We start from the raw sequence: 20,567 nt of genomic DNA, 5'->3' as shown, positions 1-20,567 counted from the left end.
GGTCTCGAGTTTTGTGTGTCAATAATCATTACTAAAGGAAAAATTACTTAAGTACACGCTCTTTTCACTACGTACATATTTACTTCACTAAGTACTGTCCTAAACATAAATATCTTAAGAGGAAAAATCTATTGAGTACATTTTTCCATTTTCTGACGAAACTGAAAAATCTTATTTTGAATTTAATTATCAACATCAAAGAGCGTCTTAAAATAAAATACCAACCCAAAAATCAATAAAATCATCGGATTTAAGATAAATGTTCTGTGTCCAAAAATATTGCACTTTTTCATAAAACTTCATTTTCTCCAAACTATGTAAGAAGTACTTGATGAGTTTTACCTTTAAAGTGTCGATATGTAGGTTAAAGAAATTTTATGTCCGCTTATTATTGAATTGTTAATATTTTTGATAATAACACTACACATACAAGTTCTTTAAAATTTAAAAAATCTTAATTTTTTTCTTTAAAAACTATGTTTAGCACTAAAAATCATTTTAGTAATTTTCAAAATTGGATAAATATAATATAGAATTATTTCATTTCGATTATCATTATATTCTAAAAAAAAATCAGAATAATGGAAGATTATATTAATTAATTTTCATTTGTAAATGCTATTGTAAAATAAACTTTTGTTAATTACCTCGTGAAAACAGAGTACCTATCTACAAGTGAAGAAGACAGAAGATCTACAGATTGATGACAACGTAACAATCAAAGAAAAGGATAAATTCAAATACTTGGGGTTTATAATAACGAAAAAGGCAACAACAGAGGAAGAAATTACATAAAGATTAGGACAAACAAGAACAGCAATCCGACAACTTAATTCAGTATAGTGGGATAGACACCTAAATATGAAGACCAAAACACAGATTTATAAAACAGAAACAGATTTATTAGTGCATTTTGACATATGGAGCTGAAAATTGGATCATAAACAAGAAAAACAGCAGTAAGATAGTAGCAAAAGAGATGGAATGCCTTCGAAGATGCTGCAGAGTAACAAGAATGGATAGGAGAAGTAATGACGAAATAAAGCAAAGAATATCAATAGAAACAGACATACTAACATATATAGAACAACAAAGACTAAAGTGGTATGGACATGTAAGAACAACTAGCGACAGCAGATGGATAAAGAGAATAACCGAATGGAGGAATAATATTAAGGAGGAAAAGAGGACGACCCCGAAAATCCTGGAGGAACGAAGTAGACGACGCCATGAGTAAGACAGGCCTAAACGATGGATGGAGAATGGGACAACAGAGAGAGAGAGAGAGAGAAAGAGAGAGAGAAAGAGAGAGAGAGTGAGAGAGAGAGAGAGAGTGAGAGAGAGAGAGATTTTTTTATAATTTTTTAAAATTTTATATAATTTTATTAAATTTTATTTAATTGTATGTAATTTTATTTAATTGTATTTAGTTTTATTTAATTTTATATAATTTTAATTTTATCTAATTTTATTTAATTTTTATAATTTTTTATAATTTTATATTATTTTATATAATTTTATTTAATTTTATTTAGTTTTATAATTTTTAAAAATATTTTATAATTTTATTTAATTTGACTAATTTTTATTTAATTTTATATAATTTTATTTAATTATTATAATTTTTTATAATTTTTTTATAATTTTTTATTTTTATAATTTTATAAAATTTTATCAGATTATGATAAAAAACATACCTTTAACAAGTTAATATAAAACTTTGCGAAACCATTGCATTTTATTATCAAATCAGTTGCAGAACTAAGGACCTAAGGACCACAACTGACTGTTACCGCCTATCTTAAAAACTGTAAGAGAAAATGTCTTACTGTTCATTTTCTATTTACTTTTGAAAGAAAAAATATAGGTATAAAAGCTTCTCATCAAAACATCGATGGTCAGTCTGATCATTTCTTACGTGATTAAGTAATTTTTAAACCAATAAAAACGTAAAAATTACACTTTAAAACAACCTCCCCCTGAAGTATAAGATAACAGATGAGTATAACAAGAATTAGGCCAAAAATAGTTATTTATACGATAGCTCTACTAGCTAGAGTCCAAAGACAACTAGTTATCCCGTGGTATTCAACAGTTTGTACCAGCAAATTGTTCAATATTACTCTACAGAGTAATTTTAATTGTCTTACATACAAATCAATATTTCGCTGCCTAAGAATCACAAGGCTGATGTATGATACAAAATGTAGAAACTGAGAAAAATGACTTTGAATATTTTGACCATTAGATTTGGTATACAAGAAAGTATATTTGCTTTTGTTTTAAACATAATAGATGAAAGTCTACTATAAAAGCACAGTTAAAAAAAAAGGAATAGAAAATATTTAATTTTTTTCCATATTGTTATTGAGAAAATAAAATAACATAGAACTTCGTGACTCTAATAAAAAAATGAAAAATGCAAAAACATAAAACATAAGTCTTTGTAACATTACCTTCTGATCAGCAATCTCAGTTTTACTGTTTATATTGAGATATATTGAAAAACATAAAAGTTTCTATCTACATCTGGCATCCACTTGTACATAGATTTCAGAGCTTCCACCTTGTTTTGCGACAAGCTGACTTTAATATCATTTTTGTTTATTTTCAGCAGCATGTCTCCTCGCATTACGTTGTCTTAAACTGATGATTTTGTATTCATGTTCGTATTCGTTAAAAGTGGTTCGGAAAGCGATGTCATAAAAATCTGTAGTAAATTGTAAAGAAATCACCTTTGAAAATGGAACTGCAGTATAATTCAGTTTTGACGAATAGGTTGAAAAATCCAGAAAATCTTGCTCTTTCATTAGAATTATAGTGTAAGGCTTTCTTGTGTTTACTTTCAAAAGGACTCCTAATAACGAAAGCGGAAAAAAGTATTCAGATTTTCTCAAACAGTGTTCAATTGCACTGTGAACTGAATCAACCTCTTGTATGCAGGAATGTCCAGGTACTGAAAACTTCATTTGAATTTTCATAAATCTATTGCGATTTTGCGTAACGCAACTATCGCTCCACATAGTTAGATCCTCCAGAAACGGATAGTCTTCTACAACCCTTTTCAGGATTCTGTATACAGCACTGGCAATATCATTCCCAGCCCGACCATGCATTGCCTCTGACCAAATCGCGCAATAAACAGTCCGGTTAATGTAAAGGTGCGCTGTCATGTGATACACATTTAGCTTACTTTTATAAAATAAATTTTTGACGTCTCCTTTTGAAAGTGTCAATACATTTTGTAAGTCAAAAAACAGTACTGCGTTACCATTTTCAATATCCGTCCTTTTCTCTTCCCTCATTAAAATTTTTTCTTGCAAGTGTTTTTCATATTCCAAATTCTTTCCTTCATTCAGGGAGTTTTCTTTCTTCAGGCAGTCTATTTCAGCACAGAGGTCACATAGATTTTTTAAAGGTTTATTAAATGAATAATTGAATTCAGTGCAAAATATTTTGCGATAAACATTAAGTTTTACTGGAGTCAAATCTTTCATCTTTATGAAATACTCGTACATATTGTACATTTTTGCAGTAATAGGTCACCCCCTATATATTTTCTTATAGTGTCATCCCTACAATAATGGCTTTCAATTACAGGGAACATATTCAATTTAATATGCTCTCTAACAAGATTGGTAGTTGTATCTGATGTATCTTTTTTTCTATGCTTTCCCTGAACACTTTGACGAATTGTGTTCGTTTCTGTAGAATTTTTGTAAACGGTGTATATAGGTTTTTGACTTATACCTAGTGTTCCGCAGTAAAACTGTTTGCAAACCTGTATTTTGTTATTACTTAAAATAAAGAAGAATTTAAAGGTTTTAGTTTTTTTTTGAGTTTTGGTCATTTTTTCCTTTTCTTCTTCGCTGTGGAATACTCATTTAAGCTGTGCTTAAAATAAACATCCTATTTTCACTTCTACTAAGATTGTAATAATCAGAAAATAAATTTTTTCTGTCTTCTTCGCTTATATTTTTGGCACATTTATAAATGCATTTCTCGAAGCAGTCTTTATGTGTTTTTATCTCTCTTGCTGGTCTTAACTTCTTTCGTGAAGAAATGTATTCTAACCCTTTATCAAAATTTTGTTTTCTAATATTGCAGGTTATTAACTGTTATTAGGATCATAGGACCGTGTTATTCTGAGTTTGGAAAATTCACTAAAATTTTGCGAAAAACAAAGTCGTATGTTTAACATAGGACTATGTTGCGCCCTTTTCATATATTCATAACATACACTAATGATTTTCGGTCAATTTTAGAGGATTGCATGCACATATTTTAAATTTTTCAAAGTTCTATGGGTGTCTTATGATACACAGAACCTTGTGTTAAAATTGCTGATTTTTTAATTTTGGTACATACACCCTTGTAATACTTAGGCAGCGATTTGTCTTACATACTAGTAAATATTGTAATGCGCAACTACATTTTAAACGTTTTTCACACACATTCATATGAGTACCTGAAAAAAAAAGTGTTATTGTTTTTACTTATTCAACCAATTGTCTGGCTAAATAGGTTTTGAAGCTAAGGCCAAAAAAAGTATATTACTTTAAAGTTAAAGAATTAAAAAAAATTATAAACAATCTCGAATTTTCATTATTTATAAAGTTAACTAATGTACCATTAAAAGAGCATTTAATACAGAGAAACAAGAAAATCTGGAAGACGAAAGAGATGAGGTAAGCGGAACAAACTACAGGGAAGAGGAATCACCAACGAGTCTTGGTTAACCACCAAGTTAAATGACACAGTTAAAAATTTAGCCAGAAACATATCACCCGGAATAGAACTGAACTATGTATATAAAGAAGGTGACCACGATACCAGTGACCAGTGATTAGAATATTGGAATACTTTGCACCATATACAAAAAGGCACCATATGCAGAACAAATAATAGGAAAATGCCAGGCTGGCTTCAGAGGTGGTAAATCGATAATTCATCAGATTGCAACCTTGAGACAAATTTTAGAAAAAACACTGGAATATGGCATAGATACTCATCACATGTTTATAGACTCCAAGGCAGCCTACGACTTTGTGAATAGAAGAAAAATGTTCAAAGCAATGAAAGAGCTAGGAGTACCAAATCAAGTGGTAAATTTAACAAAACTATTGAAAAAGTTGAAACTAGGGTATGAATACTGTCTCAAGTAGTAACGGACTGCAGGGGGACCCTCTCTACTGTATACTGTTCAATCTGGTTTTGGAGAAAGTAATACATATGTCACAAATCGCAATTACCGGTTCAATATATAACAAAGTAGTGCAAATCCTTGCCTGTGGTGATGATATCAATATTGTTAAGAGAACGGAAAAAGCTGTACGAGAGGAGTATATAGCACTAAAAGAATCGGCTACAAAAATGGGTTTAATAATAAACAACGAAATAAAGTAGCTGAAAATAAGCATGCAACCAAAAGAGTGGTACAAATTTAAATATTCTCCGCATTTTAAACTTTAATTCGGGCGACAATTATTAATGGTGATAGACGTTCAATACAGCAGTTCACCTTCCGATAAAATACAGGATTATTTTAATTAAAAGTAAACTTGTATAAAAGTGATATGAACAAAGTAAGTGGTAAGTGTAATAAAAATGAACGAAGACAATCCCCCTGATAACGTGGGAAACAAAGTAGCAGAGATAACGAACGTCAGGCTGTTCAGACGGCGACAGGTATCATTCCAACTAAACCGAAAACGTTTAAAACATTTAATATAGATAAGTCGTTTTTGTATTCTAATAATGTTTATGTATATATTGAAAAACTAAACGATGAACGTATAGGCCGTTTGCATCTAATGACAGTGGTACATATTTTATAACACAAATTACAAATAAAAATATTGAAAGAATTCAAATGATCGGGAAAACAGAATACGAGTGCAATTTTCTAACTTAAAAGACACAAATAATTTAATTAACAAACCGGAATTAAGTAATGAAAATTTAAAAACATTCATTCCAAACAATTTATTAGAACACAAATGAATTATAAAAGACGTATACACTATTTTCAATGAAGAGTACTTACTTCAAAATATTATAACTGCTGGCACGGTTACAGAAGTTAGAAGGTTTAAGAAAAGAATATATATATATATATATATATATATATATATATATATATATATATATATATATATATATATATATATATATATGTATATATATAGATGGAGTACCCACTTATATCCCAAGGCTACAAACCCTAGATGTCTAAATTGTAGGGATCCACATTAGGGAATCACACATGTAGGGACCAAGAAGATAGTTTCTGAGTTTATTGCAAGACAAATCAATCTCTAGAACTTAACCAACATTTGAGCATCAAAAAAAGATAAAAGAAAATATGGCACATAATAATGTTTTAACCTCCCTTGAGGCAAAAGCCAACATAAGCTCTGAACCGAGTAGAAGCTTTTCAGTACTGTTCGTAAGACTTACTGGTTGGGGAATCACTACGGTTTATGAAATAATAGGATGTTATGACGAGCTATATAACACAAACAAATCGTAAAAACAAAAAAATAAAGAAAAGAAAAAATAACAACATGAAAAAGGATAAGAGTTAAAAAAAGTATAATGAACCTATAATACAAAAGAATTCCATAAATCTATATTTTCGTGTCTACCCTGACTGAATCAGTCAATCGTTCATTATAATTATTAGTAGGTACAGAAAACATTAATCCTGAGTAGACAATTGTGTAAAAAATTGTTTATTTGCTAACTAAACACTACAAATATCTAGCCTAATTCAGCCTAATCAATAGTAAAAATGTTCTTGGCTGTATGGATCCACTCCTAATGCCAAAAAATAAAATAAAAAAGCACGCAACTACAAATCTTACGGCCACTTGTTATAGACAACGGTGAAATCTAAGTAGTTAACGAATTTGTATACCTGGGAACGTTCATCAACACTAAAAATAACACTACTGCAGAGATAAACTACACAATTTGCACGTGCAACAGGTGCTATTTTGGGCTCAATCTCCTTCTTAAATCCTCAATTATAACGAGAATTACAAAGGTAAAACTCTACAAAACAATAATACGCCCAGTCCTAACATATGGTTCAGAGACCTGGACTTTTACAAAAAGTAATGAAAACATGTTAAGACGTTTCGAAAAAAAAAAAAAAAATAGACTAAGGCGAATCTGTGAAGTGGTGAATGACAATGGAGTGTGGAGAAGACGGTACAACTTTGAACTTTATAGAATACACCAGGAAACAGATATTACAGCTTATTTCAAATCGAGTGGCGAGCCCTTCCACGAAATAGTTAATCGCGCAGACAATAGAATATCTATGATCAGACCCATGCAGTGGCGTTGCAATATTAAACAAATTAAATTATTTGAAATCGCACTAATTACAAAATTATTACTCACTTAAATAATAAATGGAGTTTGATTGTACACATATTGTTTTGTAGATACCAAATTTTTTGTTTGTTATAATACCATCTTCAATAATCGATACTTTATAAAGTTTGGTAAAAGTTAATTTCTAATTTAGTATCAGATACCTTAAAACCGTAATTATAAAGTCATTATTAATGACTCCTTAACGACTAGTTAAGGACATACAAAGAACTGAGTAGAATTATTTAAGAGAATTTCCTTTCACTGGATTTCAAACGAGTTCGTAAGTTTATCGTGTTGTTGAGTTTCAACAAGAAAAGTGCTACCACGCGTATTAGAACTATTTTGTAGAATGGAGATGGTTAAGTGTAGTACGAGTAAACAGATCAGATTGATACCAAAATCCAAAGGAATAGTTTACAATGTGTTTAAATATATATGCAAATACTATTTCCTGAAGATAATCGAACCAGTATTAAATAACGTGTGAGTGAAGCTACTGGAGTATCTTTACGTACAGTAGAAAGGATCATTCAACAAGCGAGTATGTTAACAAACGCAGAGTCAAATAATACACTAAAATTTCCAGCTACAACACTTGCTAAAAGGAAAGCAGCCGTGACAAACTTGAGGGAGTATGACAAACAGTTCATTAGAAATAACATTCATCGTTTTCATGAGACTGAACGTTGTCGTGTATCATTGACGCTTTTGCAGAAAAGGCTTGAAGAGGTGTACGAGTGGACTGAAAGTGTGAGTTCTCTCTACAGAATTGTAGAAGATTTGGGATTTAAATGGAAGAAAACAAAAGATAAATCGACGTTTATTAATTGAACGAAATGATATTCGTGCTCTACGCATTAAATATTTGGACAAAATTAAGTATTACAGAAGCGAAGGTAAGTCAATTGTATATGTTGATGAAACCTATGTACATGCAGGACACACTACGCCAAATAGCTGGACAGATGACAGTGGCAAATGATTGTTCAAAAACATTTCAAAAGGAAGTAGGTTGATTATCGTACATTGTAATGTGAAGATAGGTTTCATACCAAATGCCCTTTTGATTTTTAAGTCAGGAGCTAAGACAAGATTATCATGATGATATGAATTCAGAAAATTATAAAGAATGGATGAGAGAACAATCCCCAATTTGCCTGTTGGATCTGTTGTTGTTAGTGATATTGCGGCATATAATGTACAAATTAATAAAGCACCCTCTAAAAAAATGGATATGATATCTTGGTTGACAGAAAAAAAATTACCATTTGTAACGTCAATGTTAAAACCACAATTTTATGAAATCATCAAACGACTCAAACAAGATCACATTTAATATAAATTTGACAAAGTGCTGCAAAAATGTGGACAAGTTTCTTAAAAACTCCCGCCATATCATCCAGACTTGAACCCTATAGAAATGGTTTGGCGCAAATAAAAAATGAAGTTGCAAAACAAAACGTTTATTTTAAATTAGAAGACGTAAAAGTGTTGGAACAGGAATTTGTTAGAGTAACTGTAGATAACTGGAAGAAAGTGTGTGAACATGTTGTCAACATTGACGATAAGTGTTGGGAAGTGAACGTCGCATAGATATGATTACTGAAGAATTAAGGATTGATTTAAATGATTCTAGTGACGACAACAGTGCATCTGATTATGAAAGTGAATAATATAATTTAACATTACGATGTACCTATGTAACTTATGTGAAAATAAGTAGCTTTAGAAAACCGTCCTGTATGTATGTATTATTTTTTATTTTATTACAATCATTTCGTATATTCTTCTATTTAACTTTGTGACGTGTAAGTGAGTAATAATATAAATAATAAAGGTTTTAAAGTTAAAACAATATTTGTAATTATTATTTATCAATACTGTAATCTGTAATACATATCTATGGTTTCACATACAGACAATATTATGTATGTGATATATTATAATAATATGTATATTAAAATGTAGTACAATATTGCCAAAAATATAATCTAACATTATTGTTTAATACATCGTGTGTACCTATCTTTAACAATTTGATTTAAATCATAAGTATTTTTTGGAACGCCACTGCTTTGTTTGGTGAGGCTTTACTGTTCCTAGAAATTTGCGCCACTACAATTGAAACATACTATATAAAATATATGAAGATAACACGTCTGATGTGGATCCTCATTGGTTAGAGAGGAAGAGGAAGATCCAGAATAACGCTCCTTGATAACATCGATGAAAACATGAGAAATATGGGAATACATGCTTGGAGGAGGAAGGCGATGAATAGGGATGATTGGAGAGAAATTCTTGAGGAGACTAGGGCTGTACCCTAGTCTCCTCAAGAACCCCTCACAGGGTTGTAAAGCCAGTATGATGATGAATGTACCATCATGTACCTACCAACTGAATTTTGCTGAGAATGTCAATATTGGGGAGATGCAATACATTTTACCACTCCTACCCCCGGGCTTCCCCTTAAAACTCCCTAGTAATGGGGAAAACGGAAAAAATCGATTTAGTAAGAATGTGTATAGATACCGTAAAAAAAATGTAACTATGTTAAATTTAAACAAAAATGTTTATTAACACTTTTTGTGTAGAATAAACCGTTCTATCAGAAACAACGCTTGAAGCGACCAGCGATTTTGAATATCATTACGTATGCGAAATAAATTTTAAATAAAATTTGTATCCACTCCACAGTAAAAATTCGACATCTTTTGATCAGAGTGTCATATCAACAAAAATAAAATTGCGTTTTGAAGGTAAAGTGTGCAGTTTTCATATGGAATTTTTGTATTTTACCCTAAATAAAGTCAGTTTTTATAAAGGTGTTAAATTTTGCGCGATTTTTGCTATTTTTTACGATTCTCATGAGATCAATAAAATTTATCACGTTCATTGACCGGTCAACAGAAATTTTTATTTTTAGGGTATAATCTTCGAAACCTATAACATGAAATTTCGGTTTCTAAAACAGTTACAAACGATCTAAAATGTTTAAAACTGCTTCTTTTCTATTACACGATTACGTAAGTACGTTTTATAAAAATACACAGCTTTAGCTACCAATTCCACTCAATATCGACTTCAAGGAGGATTCCCCGAGACGCGCAATCGTTTATAATGTTGTTACGATAAATATGACTCATGTTTGGCTTGTAAACATTTTGTTATTCTAACTTATGTTTTCTAGTATATTCTCCGACCCGCTAGAAACCGGTCTGGCGCTCCCTTTTTTTCAAGAAAGGTCAACACAGGTCGCCGAGGGGATTCCAGAATAACGGATATTTTATATAAATAGAGGACCTTTTCATTTTAAAGTTAGTCTGAATAATAATATCGAGTTTTGAAATGTAACGCGTGTATTGTCGGGAATATAAATTATAATAAATGTTGTAAATACATTATATAATTATATGAAAAAGAGAGAAAAGATTTGATTTCACGTACAAAGCGTCCATGTATCTGTTGATACGTATTTCGACTTAATAAGTCTCATCAGAACAGTTATTCATAGCCGTTCTTAACGTGAAAAATAATCTTCTCTGTCTTATTAGGAAGCAACAATAAAATGGCTTCGTTATGGACGCAATAGCGACATCTGATAGAAAAATCGGTAAGATAGTTTCGAGACAAATTCAGATTTCTGCTTTAATCTGGAGCCTTCTAAAAATTGCAAGGCATAGCCAGACGTTGATAAAGATGTTAATAGAGACATGGGGAATCTAAAATTTGCATTCCACGACATGTCTCCTCAACTAAGCAGAAATCTTTAACGAATTTGTTTCTTGTACTCATACAGAGTAGATCCGAATAAAATGAAAAAGACAGAAAAGATTTGATTTCACGTACAAAGCGTCTATGTATCTGTTGATACGTATTTCGACTTAATAAGTCTCATCAGAACAGTTATTCATAGCCGTTCTTAACGTGAAACATAATCTTCTCTGTCTTATTAGGAAGCAACAATAAAATGGCTTCGTTATGGACGCAATAGCGACATCTGATATAAAAATCGGTAAGATAGTTTCGAAACAAATTCAGATTTCTGCTTTAATCTGGAGCCTTCTAAAAATTGCAAGGCATAGCCAGACGTTGATAAAGATGTTAATAGAGACATGGGGAATCTAAAATTTGCATTCCACGACATGTCTCCTCAACTAAGCAGAAATCTTTAACGAATTTGTTTCTTGTACTTATACAGAGTAGATCCGAATAAAATGAAAAAGACAGAAAAGATTTGATTTCACGTACAAAGCGTCTATGTATCTGTTGATACGTATTTCGACTTAATAAGTCTCATCAGAACAGTTATTCATAGCCGTTCTTAACGTGAAAAATAATCTTCTCTGTCTTATTAGGAAGCAAAAATAAAATGGCTTCGTTATGGACGCAATAACGACATCTGATTCAGAGAACATTTTATAATAAATAAAGTTAATAAATTAAACTAATAAACTCAGTTCATTGGTGTTACAAGTGGGATTTTTAAATAAATAGTGAAAATGTCTACGATTTATGAGCTCACAGTTACGAATTTAAGAAGACATCTCGAGGACAGAGAATTATCTTCTACCGGAAAAAAGGCTGATTTAGTCCAACGACTAAAGAACCCTTTGGAGGAAGGGGGTATTGACCCGGAAACTTATATATTTGAAGACAAACATGATGCTGTCATCTCGTCGATTGCGAAACTAGAGAACAAAGTTTCTGGCGACATTCCGAAAGTTTCCGGCGACATCGTTTCTTTAGAAAACAAAGTTTCTAACGAGATTTCTTCTCTGGAAAGCAAAGTTTCTGCTAACATCTCTAAAGTCACTTCTGAGATGTCTGCCCTCGACGATAGAATATCTTCGTTAAAAAACCAAGTTGCTGCCGATATGTCGACCTTCAAAGAAAAGATAAAAGAGATGGAAAGGAAGAGGGAGGAATCAGGGACAGCAGAGAGAGGAAACAATTCAATCATAGTAGAGACAAAAGAAGGGAGCGCCAGACAGACTTCTAGCGGGTCGGAGAATATACTAGAAAACACAAGTTAGAAGAACAAATGTTTACAGGCCAAACATAAATATTACAGGAGTAATATTTATCGTAACATTGCCCCCTCTTAAAAGATGGTACCTCCTGGAAACTTGTCGGGACTAGAACTGGAACGGTATGCTGGTATCGGCAACTGGACCCTCTTTTAAGAGGGGGGCAATGTTACAATAAATATAACTCATGTTTGGCCTGTAAACATTTTGTTATTCTAACTTGTGTTTTCTAGTATATTCTCCGACCCGCTAGAAACACAGGAGGCCAGAGGGGATTCCAGAATAACGGATATTTTATATAAATAGGGGACCTTTTCATTTTAAAGTTAGTCTGAATAATAATATCGAGTCGAGTTTTGAAATGTAACGCGCGTATTGTCGGGAATATAAATTATAATAAATGTAAATAAATTATATAATTATAGTGTGAAATAAATTAAGTGTAGGATTGTATATATAAATTAAATAAAGACTCTAATAAACTAAGTGTGAACATTTTATAATAAATAAAGTTAATAAATTAGACTAATAAACTCAGTTCACTGTGAATGTTTAAAATATGCGTTTTTAGGCATATTTCAAATGCCTCATATTTATTGCCAAAAACCAAAATCGAAATTTTATGTTATAGGTTTTAAAGACTAGGCTCTAACTAAGATGAACTCCACAAGGAATCTAAGTTCCTGTAGTTGGCTGTATACCATATATAACAAAAAATTTTATTAAAAATTCTTTATAAAAGGTATATAATTTAAAAACCCAAACGGGCTATATCACAAAACGTTTTCGGAATCCATATTCCATCATCAGTGCACTAGGTGGGTATACATTTATTGAGCCACTAAATATGTGGGTAAAAACCCGTTAAAAGTTGTTTTTTAAATTTAGTTTACATTATATGGTGGTAAATATTGTGATGTTAAAGTTAAAAGTGGATTTGGTAACATAGCCACGTATGACTCCACGTGAAGTTGCTGGTCCTGAGACGATGTGTCTACGATGACGTGATGAAAGCAACTTGTTTCTTGCTTTCCAAATGGCATAACGTAGAATTGCCACAATCCAGATCCTGTAGTGAAGGTTGTCTTCTCTTTATCTACTGGGTCCATTTCTATCTGCCAGTATCCAGATTTCAAATCCAAAGTAGAAAACAATTTACTTCCAGTCCGTACAACCTCGTCGTTCCGTCTTTGTTCTTAACCAGGACCACCGGAGAGACCCATGGGCTCGTAGAAGGTTCTATCATCCCGTCTTTCTTGACATTGATAAGTCTCACAGGTATTTCTTTAGCTGAAGTCACCAATTCCTTTCCGATTATGATTCCTCGGCCAACCTCGTCGTCATGGTTCCAAGTCCATCATAACAGGTGTCCCTCCGTCCACAATTCCCTGTAACCGCGCTACTATGATCGTTTCACTTCTCGCAGGCACGACTGTATCTTCTTTAATGGCTGCTTGCACAGTGTTGTCATCATGTGGATGAACAAATACCTCCTCGTTACCAACTTTGATTACCTTATTCTTAAAATCCAATTGGAATCCATGCATATTCATTACGTCCATTCCTAATATAACATCCTCTTCGATGTCAGCAACTTTAACAGTATGGACGAACTTTTCTGCTTCAATTCCTAATTGTACCTGGATTTCTCCATGAATGTTGGCATTTTCACCTGTACCAATCCGAAGTCGCAACCTCGTTGGTAACAGTTTCTTCCGACTGTTTATAACTGTCGGGCGTATAATGGTTCTGGTCGCTCCGGTATCCAGCAACAACGTATGCCTTTTACCATTTATTTGTCCATCTACATATACACTATCTTCACGACATTTCAAAGAAGCTATTAATATGAGAGGGTCTTTGGAAAATTTCCGGGTCGAAACTGCCCTCCTAAGGCCGACCCGTTCTAGTTTTCCTGATGGTGAGTTTCTTGATTTTATGGTCTTCGTTTTCTTGTATGTAATACTGTTCATCATATTAACGAGCTGGTCAAGTTTATCTTCATCTCCTTCCTCTTTTACAGTCCTAACTTTACTGTACCCGCCAGAGGCCTGCGTAGCTGACTCGTATTCGAGGGCGGCGGATAAGACATCAACCAGCGTCTTGTGACGAGCTAATCGCAGTGTTCTCTGCATTTCATGATCACGAAGACCATCAACAAATGTTTGAACGGCCAACTTTTCCATCATGTCTTTGGGAGCTGTTGGATAAGCATATCGTACTAATCTGGCAACATCTAGCTCATATTCTTGAAGAGCCTCATCTCTCTTTGGTCTTCGATTTTTAAGCTGCGACTGATATACATGCTCCAAATGTTCGTGACCATATCGCATATTTAACCTTTAAGTTGTTCGAAATCATCCGTCTCCTGTCTAAGCACATCTAAGGCATCTCCTCGAAGAGCGATAGTCAGGTTTACAGCCTTTTCTTTTTCAGACTATCCATTCGCTCTTGCGGCTGATTCGAACTGTTTCATGTAGTTGTTCCATGACGATTTTCCGTCGAAAGTTGGGACTTTAACATGAACAGAACCTCCACTTCCTTCAAAGTTCGGCCGCGTTTCCAACTTAAGCAGCAAATCCTCGAGGGCAGACATCTCAGAAGTGACTTTAGAGATGTTAGCAGAAACTTTGCTTTCCAGAGAAGAAATCTCGTTAGAATCTTTGTTTTCTAAAGAAGCGATGTCGCCGGAAACTTTCGAAATATCACCAGAAACTTCTCTAATGATGCGATGTCGCCAGAAACTTTGTTTTCTAAAGAAGCGATGTCGCCGGAAACTTCCAGAAACTTTGTTCTCTCATGATGCGATGTCACCAGAAACTTTCGAAATCGCCGAGATGACAGCAGCATGTTTGTCTTCAAATATATAAGTTTCCGGTTCCAAACACTCTTCCTCCAAAGCGTTCTTTAGTCGTTGGACTAAATCAGCTTTTTTTCCGGTAGAAGCTAATTCTCTGTCCTCGAGATGTGTTCTTAAATTCGTAATTGTGAGCTCATAAATCGTAGTCATTTTCACAATTTATTTAAAATATATTCCACTCTGACACCACTGATCTGTTTTTATAAATTTAATTTATTATTTATTTATTATAAAATGTTCTACACTTTACAACACTTTATGAGTTTATTTACATACATTTATTTATTTAATCTACATAGAAACACTTTTGTTTTTGACTGTCCTTTTAAATCTCAAATCGTCCGTTTTATACCTGATTTGTTTATCTAGAAATTTCTGTCAGCTTCGATCGGAACGCTGGTGTATTATTCGATCCTCATCTGGAAAGTTACAATCGCAGGTATAAGCGGAGAGCCGTGTTTACTGCTTAGGGTATGATTCATATTTATCGTAAGTATCAGTATCATGACAGAATCGTAAAAATGACAAAAATCGCGCAACGTTTAATTATTGAACAGATTTATAGAAACTGACTTTATTTGCGGCAAAATACAAAGATTCCATACAAACACTGCACTCTTCATATTTAAAACGTATTTTAATTTTTGGGGATAGGACACCATGATCAAAAAATATCGGATTTTTACCGTTGAGCTGATATAAATTTTATTTAAAATTGACACAATTCGATTTTCTACGGCGGTGTACAGATTCTTAGTGAACGGATTTTCCCCTTACTAAATTGACATTCTCAGCAAAATTCAACTTGTTCGTATGATTTTTATAAAACAAGTCTCTGACGACTGGACTACAAGTAACTGCAACTGGGTACTTTCTTTAAAGCTTTTTCTTTAACGAGAGGACAAAAAGGATGTTAGAAACTGCAGAGATGAAAACACTTAAAAACATTGATGGTAAAACACTATGGGACAGAGCTAAAAGTACAGATATACGACGTAGATGCAATGTGGAGAATATCAAGGACTGGGTATACAGTCCTTGATGTTCTCCAAATACAGTAGTAAAGACGACAAGAGATGGTTCCCCAATAGGAAGACGATCAGTAGGAAGACCATGGAAACGATGGAATGACAACTTACTGGAGGCACATTGAAAAACAGAGAAAAGAAGAAGATATTCAAATATGGATCTAATATCACAGTTCTTTATTCTCTTCTATTAAGTTTAATCAGCATCAAGTTATTCTTGAGTTTTTAAACCTTTCGAATGTCAATGAGGCACTTTTATCAGAATTCAAAAATAGTTTAACGGCAACAGAACAAATAACCAAAGTGAAAAATATGTCTAAAAAAGAAATCTAAAAAAAGTCATAACAATGTGTAGAAAAACGAAATAAAATAGGAAAAACCTGCTTTTCAAGACAAGAAAAATCCCATAAAGGTATTTTCATTCCAACTGTATGCTTTTTTCTATGTAACTACTACACAAAAATCGAGTGCAGTATTCTAAATAACAAAAATTGAGACGCAACATGAAACACTATTGTTTTTACAGATCAACATAACCTAGTAAAGCATAAAATTTTTACTTCAATGCCTCAATTTATGTCATAAAACACAATAATTTATTACACTTACCTATAAAACTAAGTAGAACTGGTAAGAAGATGAGTCCATGAGCGGCTCCTAATAGTACGATTCCCAAGTACATTCTAAAGTAGAATACTTGGAAGATCTGCGATTTGGCGAAGTATAGCACGATGATACCACCAAACTTCGTTAGCGTAATACCCGAAAATACGGAACTGCCCATCGTAGAGAGAGCATCAGCAGCTCTCTCCAATCTAGTGGGCTTCATGGACATTGAGAAGCTGTGAACCAGGTGGGAGCAGAACTCCACTGAGATTCCTACTGCCATTACTAAATTGACTAGGGAAACTGCGTTCAGAGTGATGTGCCACCAGTACATGAGGCCCCCTAGATTCACTAGGATCATCGTAATTGTAATTATTACTACCACGCTGGAAAATATGTCGAAGCCCATCAGGAGAAATGTTACGACGAAGATGGCCATCAAGCTTACACCTTAAAATAACAAAAATATCTAATAAAAATCAAAAATATCAGTTTGATGTGGGCTTTGTGGTACTAAATTATATCATTTTATTATAATTACATATAAATGTTTTCACCTATAATCTCTTCAGAATTACATGCTGACCCACATAAGAAATATATTTGTAATTTATGTAAATATAAATTACATAAAAATTATAATTTATATAAATAATGCAAACCCCTTTTTGTTCTAGTACAAATTTTATAGACTTCAAGTTCACATTATTTATTATGGGCGTACTTTTGTGTACTGTAGTAAGTCACACTGACGGTACAGTAAAAATATTACGAATAAAACTACCGGTTTTGATTTTAATTTATAATGCAAATTAGAATAAAACTGACAGACGTTAGATATTTATTATAATATATATATATATATATATATATATATATATATATATATATATATATATATATATATATATATATATATATATATATAGATACAGTGTGACCCATTTAGATTGGAAACACCTCTATAAAATTTGAAGTTGTTAACCGATTTTAACCAAATTTTTTTTTAATGTCATGTAATAAAAGTTCTATTGCGGGACAAAATATGAAATATTTATTTAAATTTTCAGTGCAGTCTACGATACTTTTTCTTCGTCGAAAATAGAGAATTTGTATTAGCGATTTTTTTATTAAAAAAATTTCTACGCCACTGGATTTAGAGTAGCTTCAAATAGCTATGACAAAAATTTCATTAAAATATATTTATTAATAACGAAGTTATGACAACTTACAATTTTAAAACTCACTAAGCTACGAGTCAAAAAAGAACACCCTGTATCAACAGATAACCATAAAACTAATTATTTTTTAAATAATTTTAATAATAAACCAATACTAGACAAAAAAATGTTTAAAATAGCATAAAAATTTAATGCAAGTAACGCACTTACATTATTATTAACATTACATGCTACAACTTAAATCTCAGTATCCATGACAACGACATTACTGTTTGACATTATTTGTGTCATACAAATTTCAGTGCTAGCATAAATTTATGCATAATATCTGCAACAATATTTACTTCAAAGTTTTTTAATAATATTTTGTGTCATGGCTGCAAGATTAAGTTTGAGAGAAAAAATTGAAATTATATGTCTTTTGGGAGATAACGATAGAAGTGCCAGGGAAGTTTGTAAAATATTTAATGACAGACATGTGGATCGTCCTAATATTAGCTGCGGTGCGGTAAACAAAATAAATAGAATATTTAATGAATATGGTGCAGTATCAAAACTAATTTTAAAAAATAACCCGTTACAAAGAAGAAGAGGAAATGATCAAATCATTTTAGATCATTTCAGAAATAACCCTAATGCCAGTTTAAGGAATGCCAGTTTATATTTGAATGTGCCTCAAGAGAGTATTCGGCGATGTCCTAAGGTAAATAATATTAAACCTTTCAAACCAAAATTCTTACACACGTTATAAGAAGGCCACGAAGCAAAACGTTTAGAATGTTGTTTATGGGCCCAAGGGAAATATTTAAACAATATAAATTTTCTAAAAAACGTGTTGTTTACCGACAAAGCCACTTTCACTACAAATGGAGTAGTATCGTCACAGAATTGTCGCTATTGGACAGCAGATAATCACCATTGGGTAATAAACTGTAAAACCCAGTATTCTCAAAAAATCAATGTCTGGTGTGGTATACTGAACGAGCGAGTTATTGGTCCTTTCTTTTTTGAAGAACACTTGAACTCACAGAACTTTTTAGAATTTTTAAACACCGACTTGTGGGATGCTAATGGCTAAATGAAAATTTTCCGAACCGTTGGATAGGCCGGGGTAGTCAGTTCATAGATTGGCCACCCAGATCTCCAGATCTCACAATTTTAGACTTCTTTCTCTGGGGAGTTATCAAACAAAAAGTTGTCAATAAAAGGGCTATTGGTTAACTATTTTTTTATTCTCGAGCTTTCAATTGTGTTTACAATTATTATCAAGAGCTAAAAAAGACAAAATACTTACAAGGTTGAACTAAAAAGAAAAAACAATTTTTGTTAACTTACCAAATAAAAATTAGTTTAGTAAGTAAAAATTACTGCTAATACATCTTCAAAATATTTAATACAAAAATGTTTTAATCCAATAAATGTTTCTCCGAAAATTTTTATAATTTTGAAAACATTTTTTTAATACAAAAATAATTGAATTTATAAATAAGTTCAAATAGCAACCAATTACAAATAGCCTCAATGTCATAAATGCCAACATAAAATTTTTATTTTTGACAATTATATTGCCAAAAGTAAAATTTCGTTTCAACATTCTTTTTTGTTTAGTAACAAAAAGAAGAAGATTTATTCACCGTTGACAGATGTCTGAAAGAATGTAACAGATATATGGAGAATTAAATATGACATTTTACAAGTTTTATATATAAATCATAAAGAAAGAATATAATTATAAAGTTTGCTTAAATTTTGAATTTGTGATCTTTTGTTTAAACTATTATCACTTTTGCTAATACAAACCATTTCCAAAAAAGTCCTTTTAAATTTATTACTTTCACTACATAAAATTTTAATGTTATCAAAATCCATAATATGGTCTTTATCGATTACATGCTCTGCCAAAGCACAAGATGGTTTTTTAATTCTGCAATCACTTTTGTGAGAAATAATGCGATTTGAAAGATTTCTTCCGGTCTCACCAACATATTCAGCCTCACACTGAGTACAACTAATGCTGTATACTAAATTCGTTTTTTCAAATTTGTCTATAGGATATTTAGTTTTAGAATATAAAGATGAAATAGTTTTGATGTTCTTTGCTGCTATTTTTATATTGTCAATAACCTTTAGTGTTTGTATTAATTTAGGTGTTAATGATGGTATAAAAGGTAGTGAATGATAATAGATGTTCTGATTGTTAGATACAATGTTTTGAGATTGAGCAAAAAATGGTGTTAAATTATTTATATTACCAATATTAGAAAAAAGCATCCTATGTAGCATATTTAGAGGATAAGAGTTTTCAATTAGAATATTTTTTAATAATTGAAGATCTTCTTGTAGATAATCTGGATGAGAAAGTTTTAAAACACGTTCTTTTAATCCTGTTATAAGGTTCATTTTCATCTTATTTGGATGGTGAGAGTAATAGCTTATAAATCTATTACTACATATGGGTTTTCTGAACCATCTGGTT

The 20,567-nt window shown here is 32.0% G+C and overlaps 1 protein-coding gene across 2 annotated transcripts in view; it reads right to left on the bottom strand.

The window, feature by feature from the left end:
• LOC140451119 (NPC intracellular cholesterol transporter 1-like) overlaps positions 1-20,567 on the bottom strand; it is a 229,349-nt gene that overhangs the window by 25,206 nt on the left and 183,576 nt on the right. For both annotated transcript variants that reach the window (XM_072544850.1, XM_072544856.1), the window contains exon 14: positions 16,914-17,360. In XM_072544850.1, coding sequence (XP_072400951.1) covers positions 16,914-17,360 — 447 coding nt within the window. The remainder of the gene's footprint in view (positions 1-16,913; positions 17,361-20,567) is intronic.

The sequence above is a fragment of the Diabrotica undecimpunctata genome, chromosome 1, assembly GCF_040954645.1.
Source record: "Diabrotica undecimpunctata isolate CICGRU chromosome 1, icDiaUnde3, whole genome shotgun sequence".
Classification (NCBI taxonomy): Eukaryota; Metazoa; Arthropoda; class Insecta; order Coleoptera; family Chrysomelidae; genus Diabrotica; species Diabrotica undecimpunctata.
The sequence above is the reverse complement of the archived record's forward strand: the minus strand, read 5'-3'. Positions and strand labels throughout refer to the sequence as shown.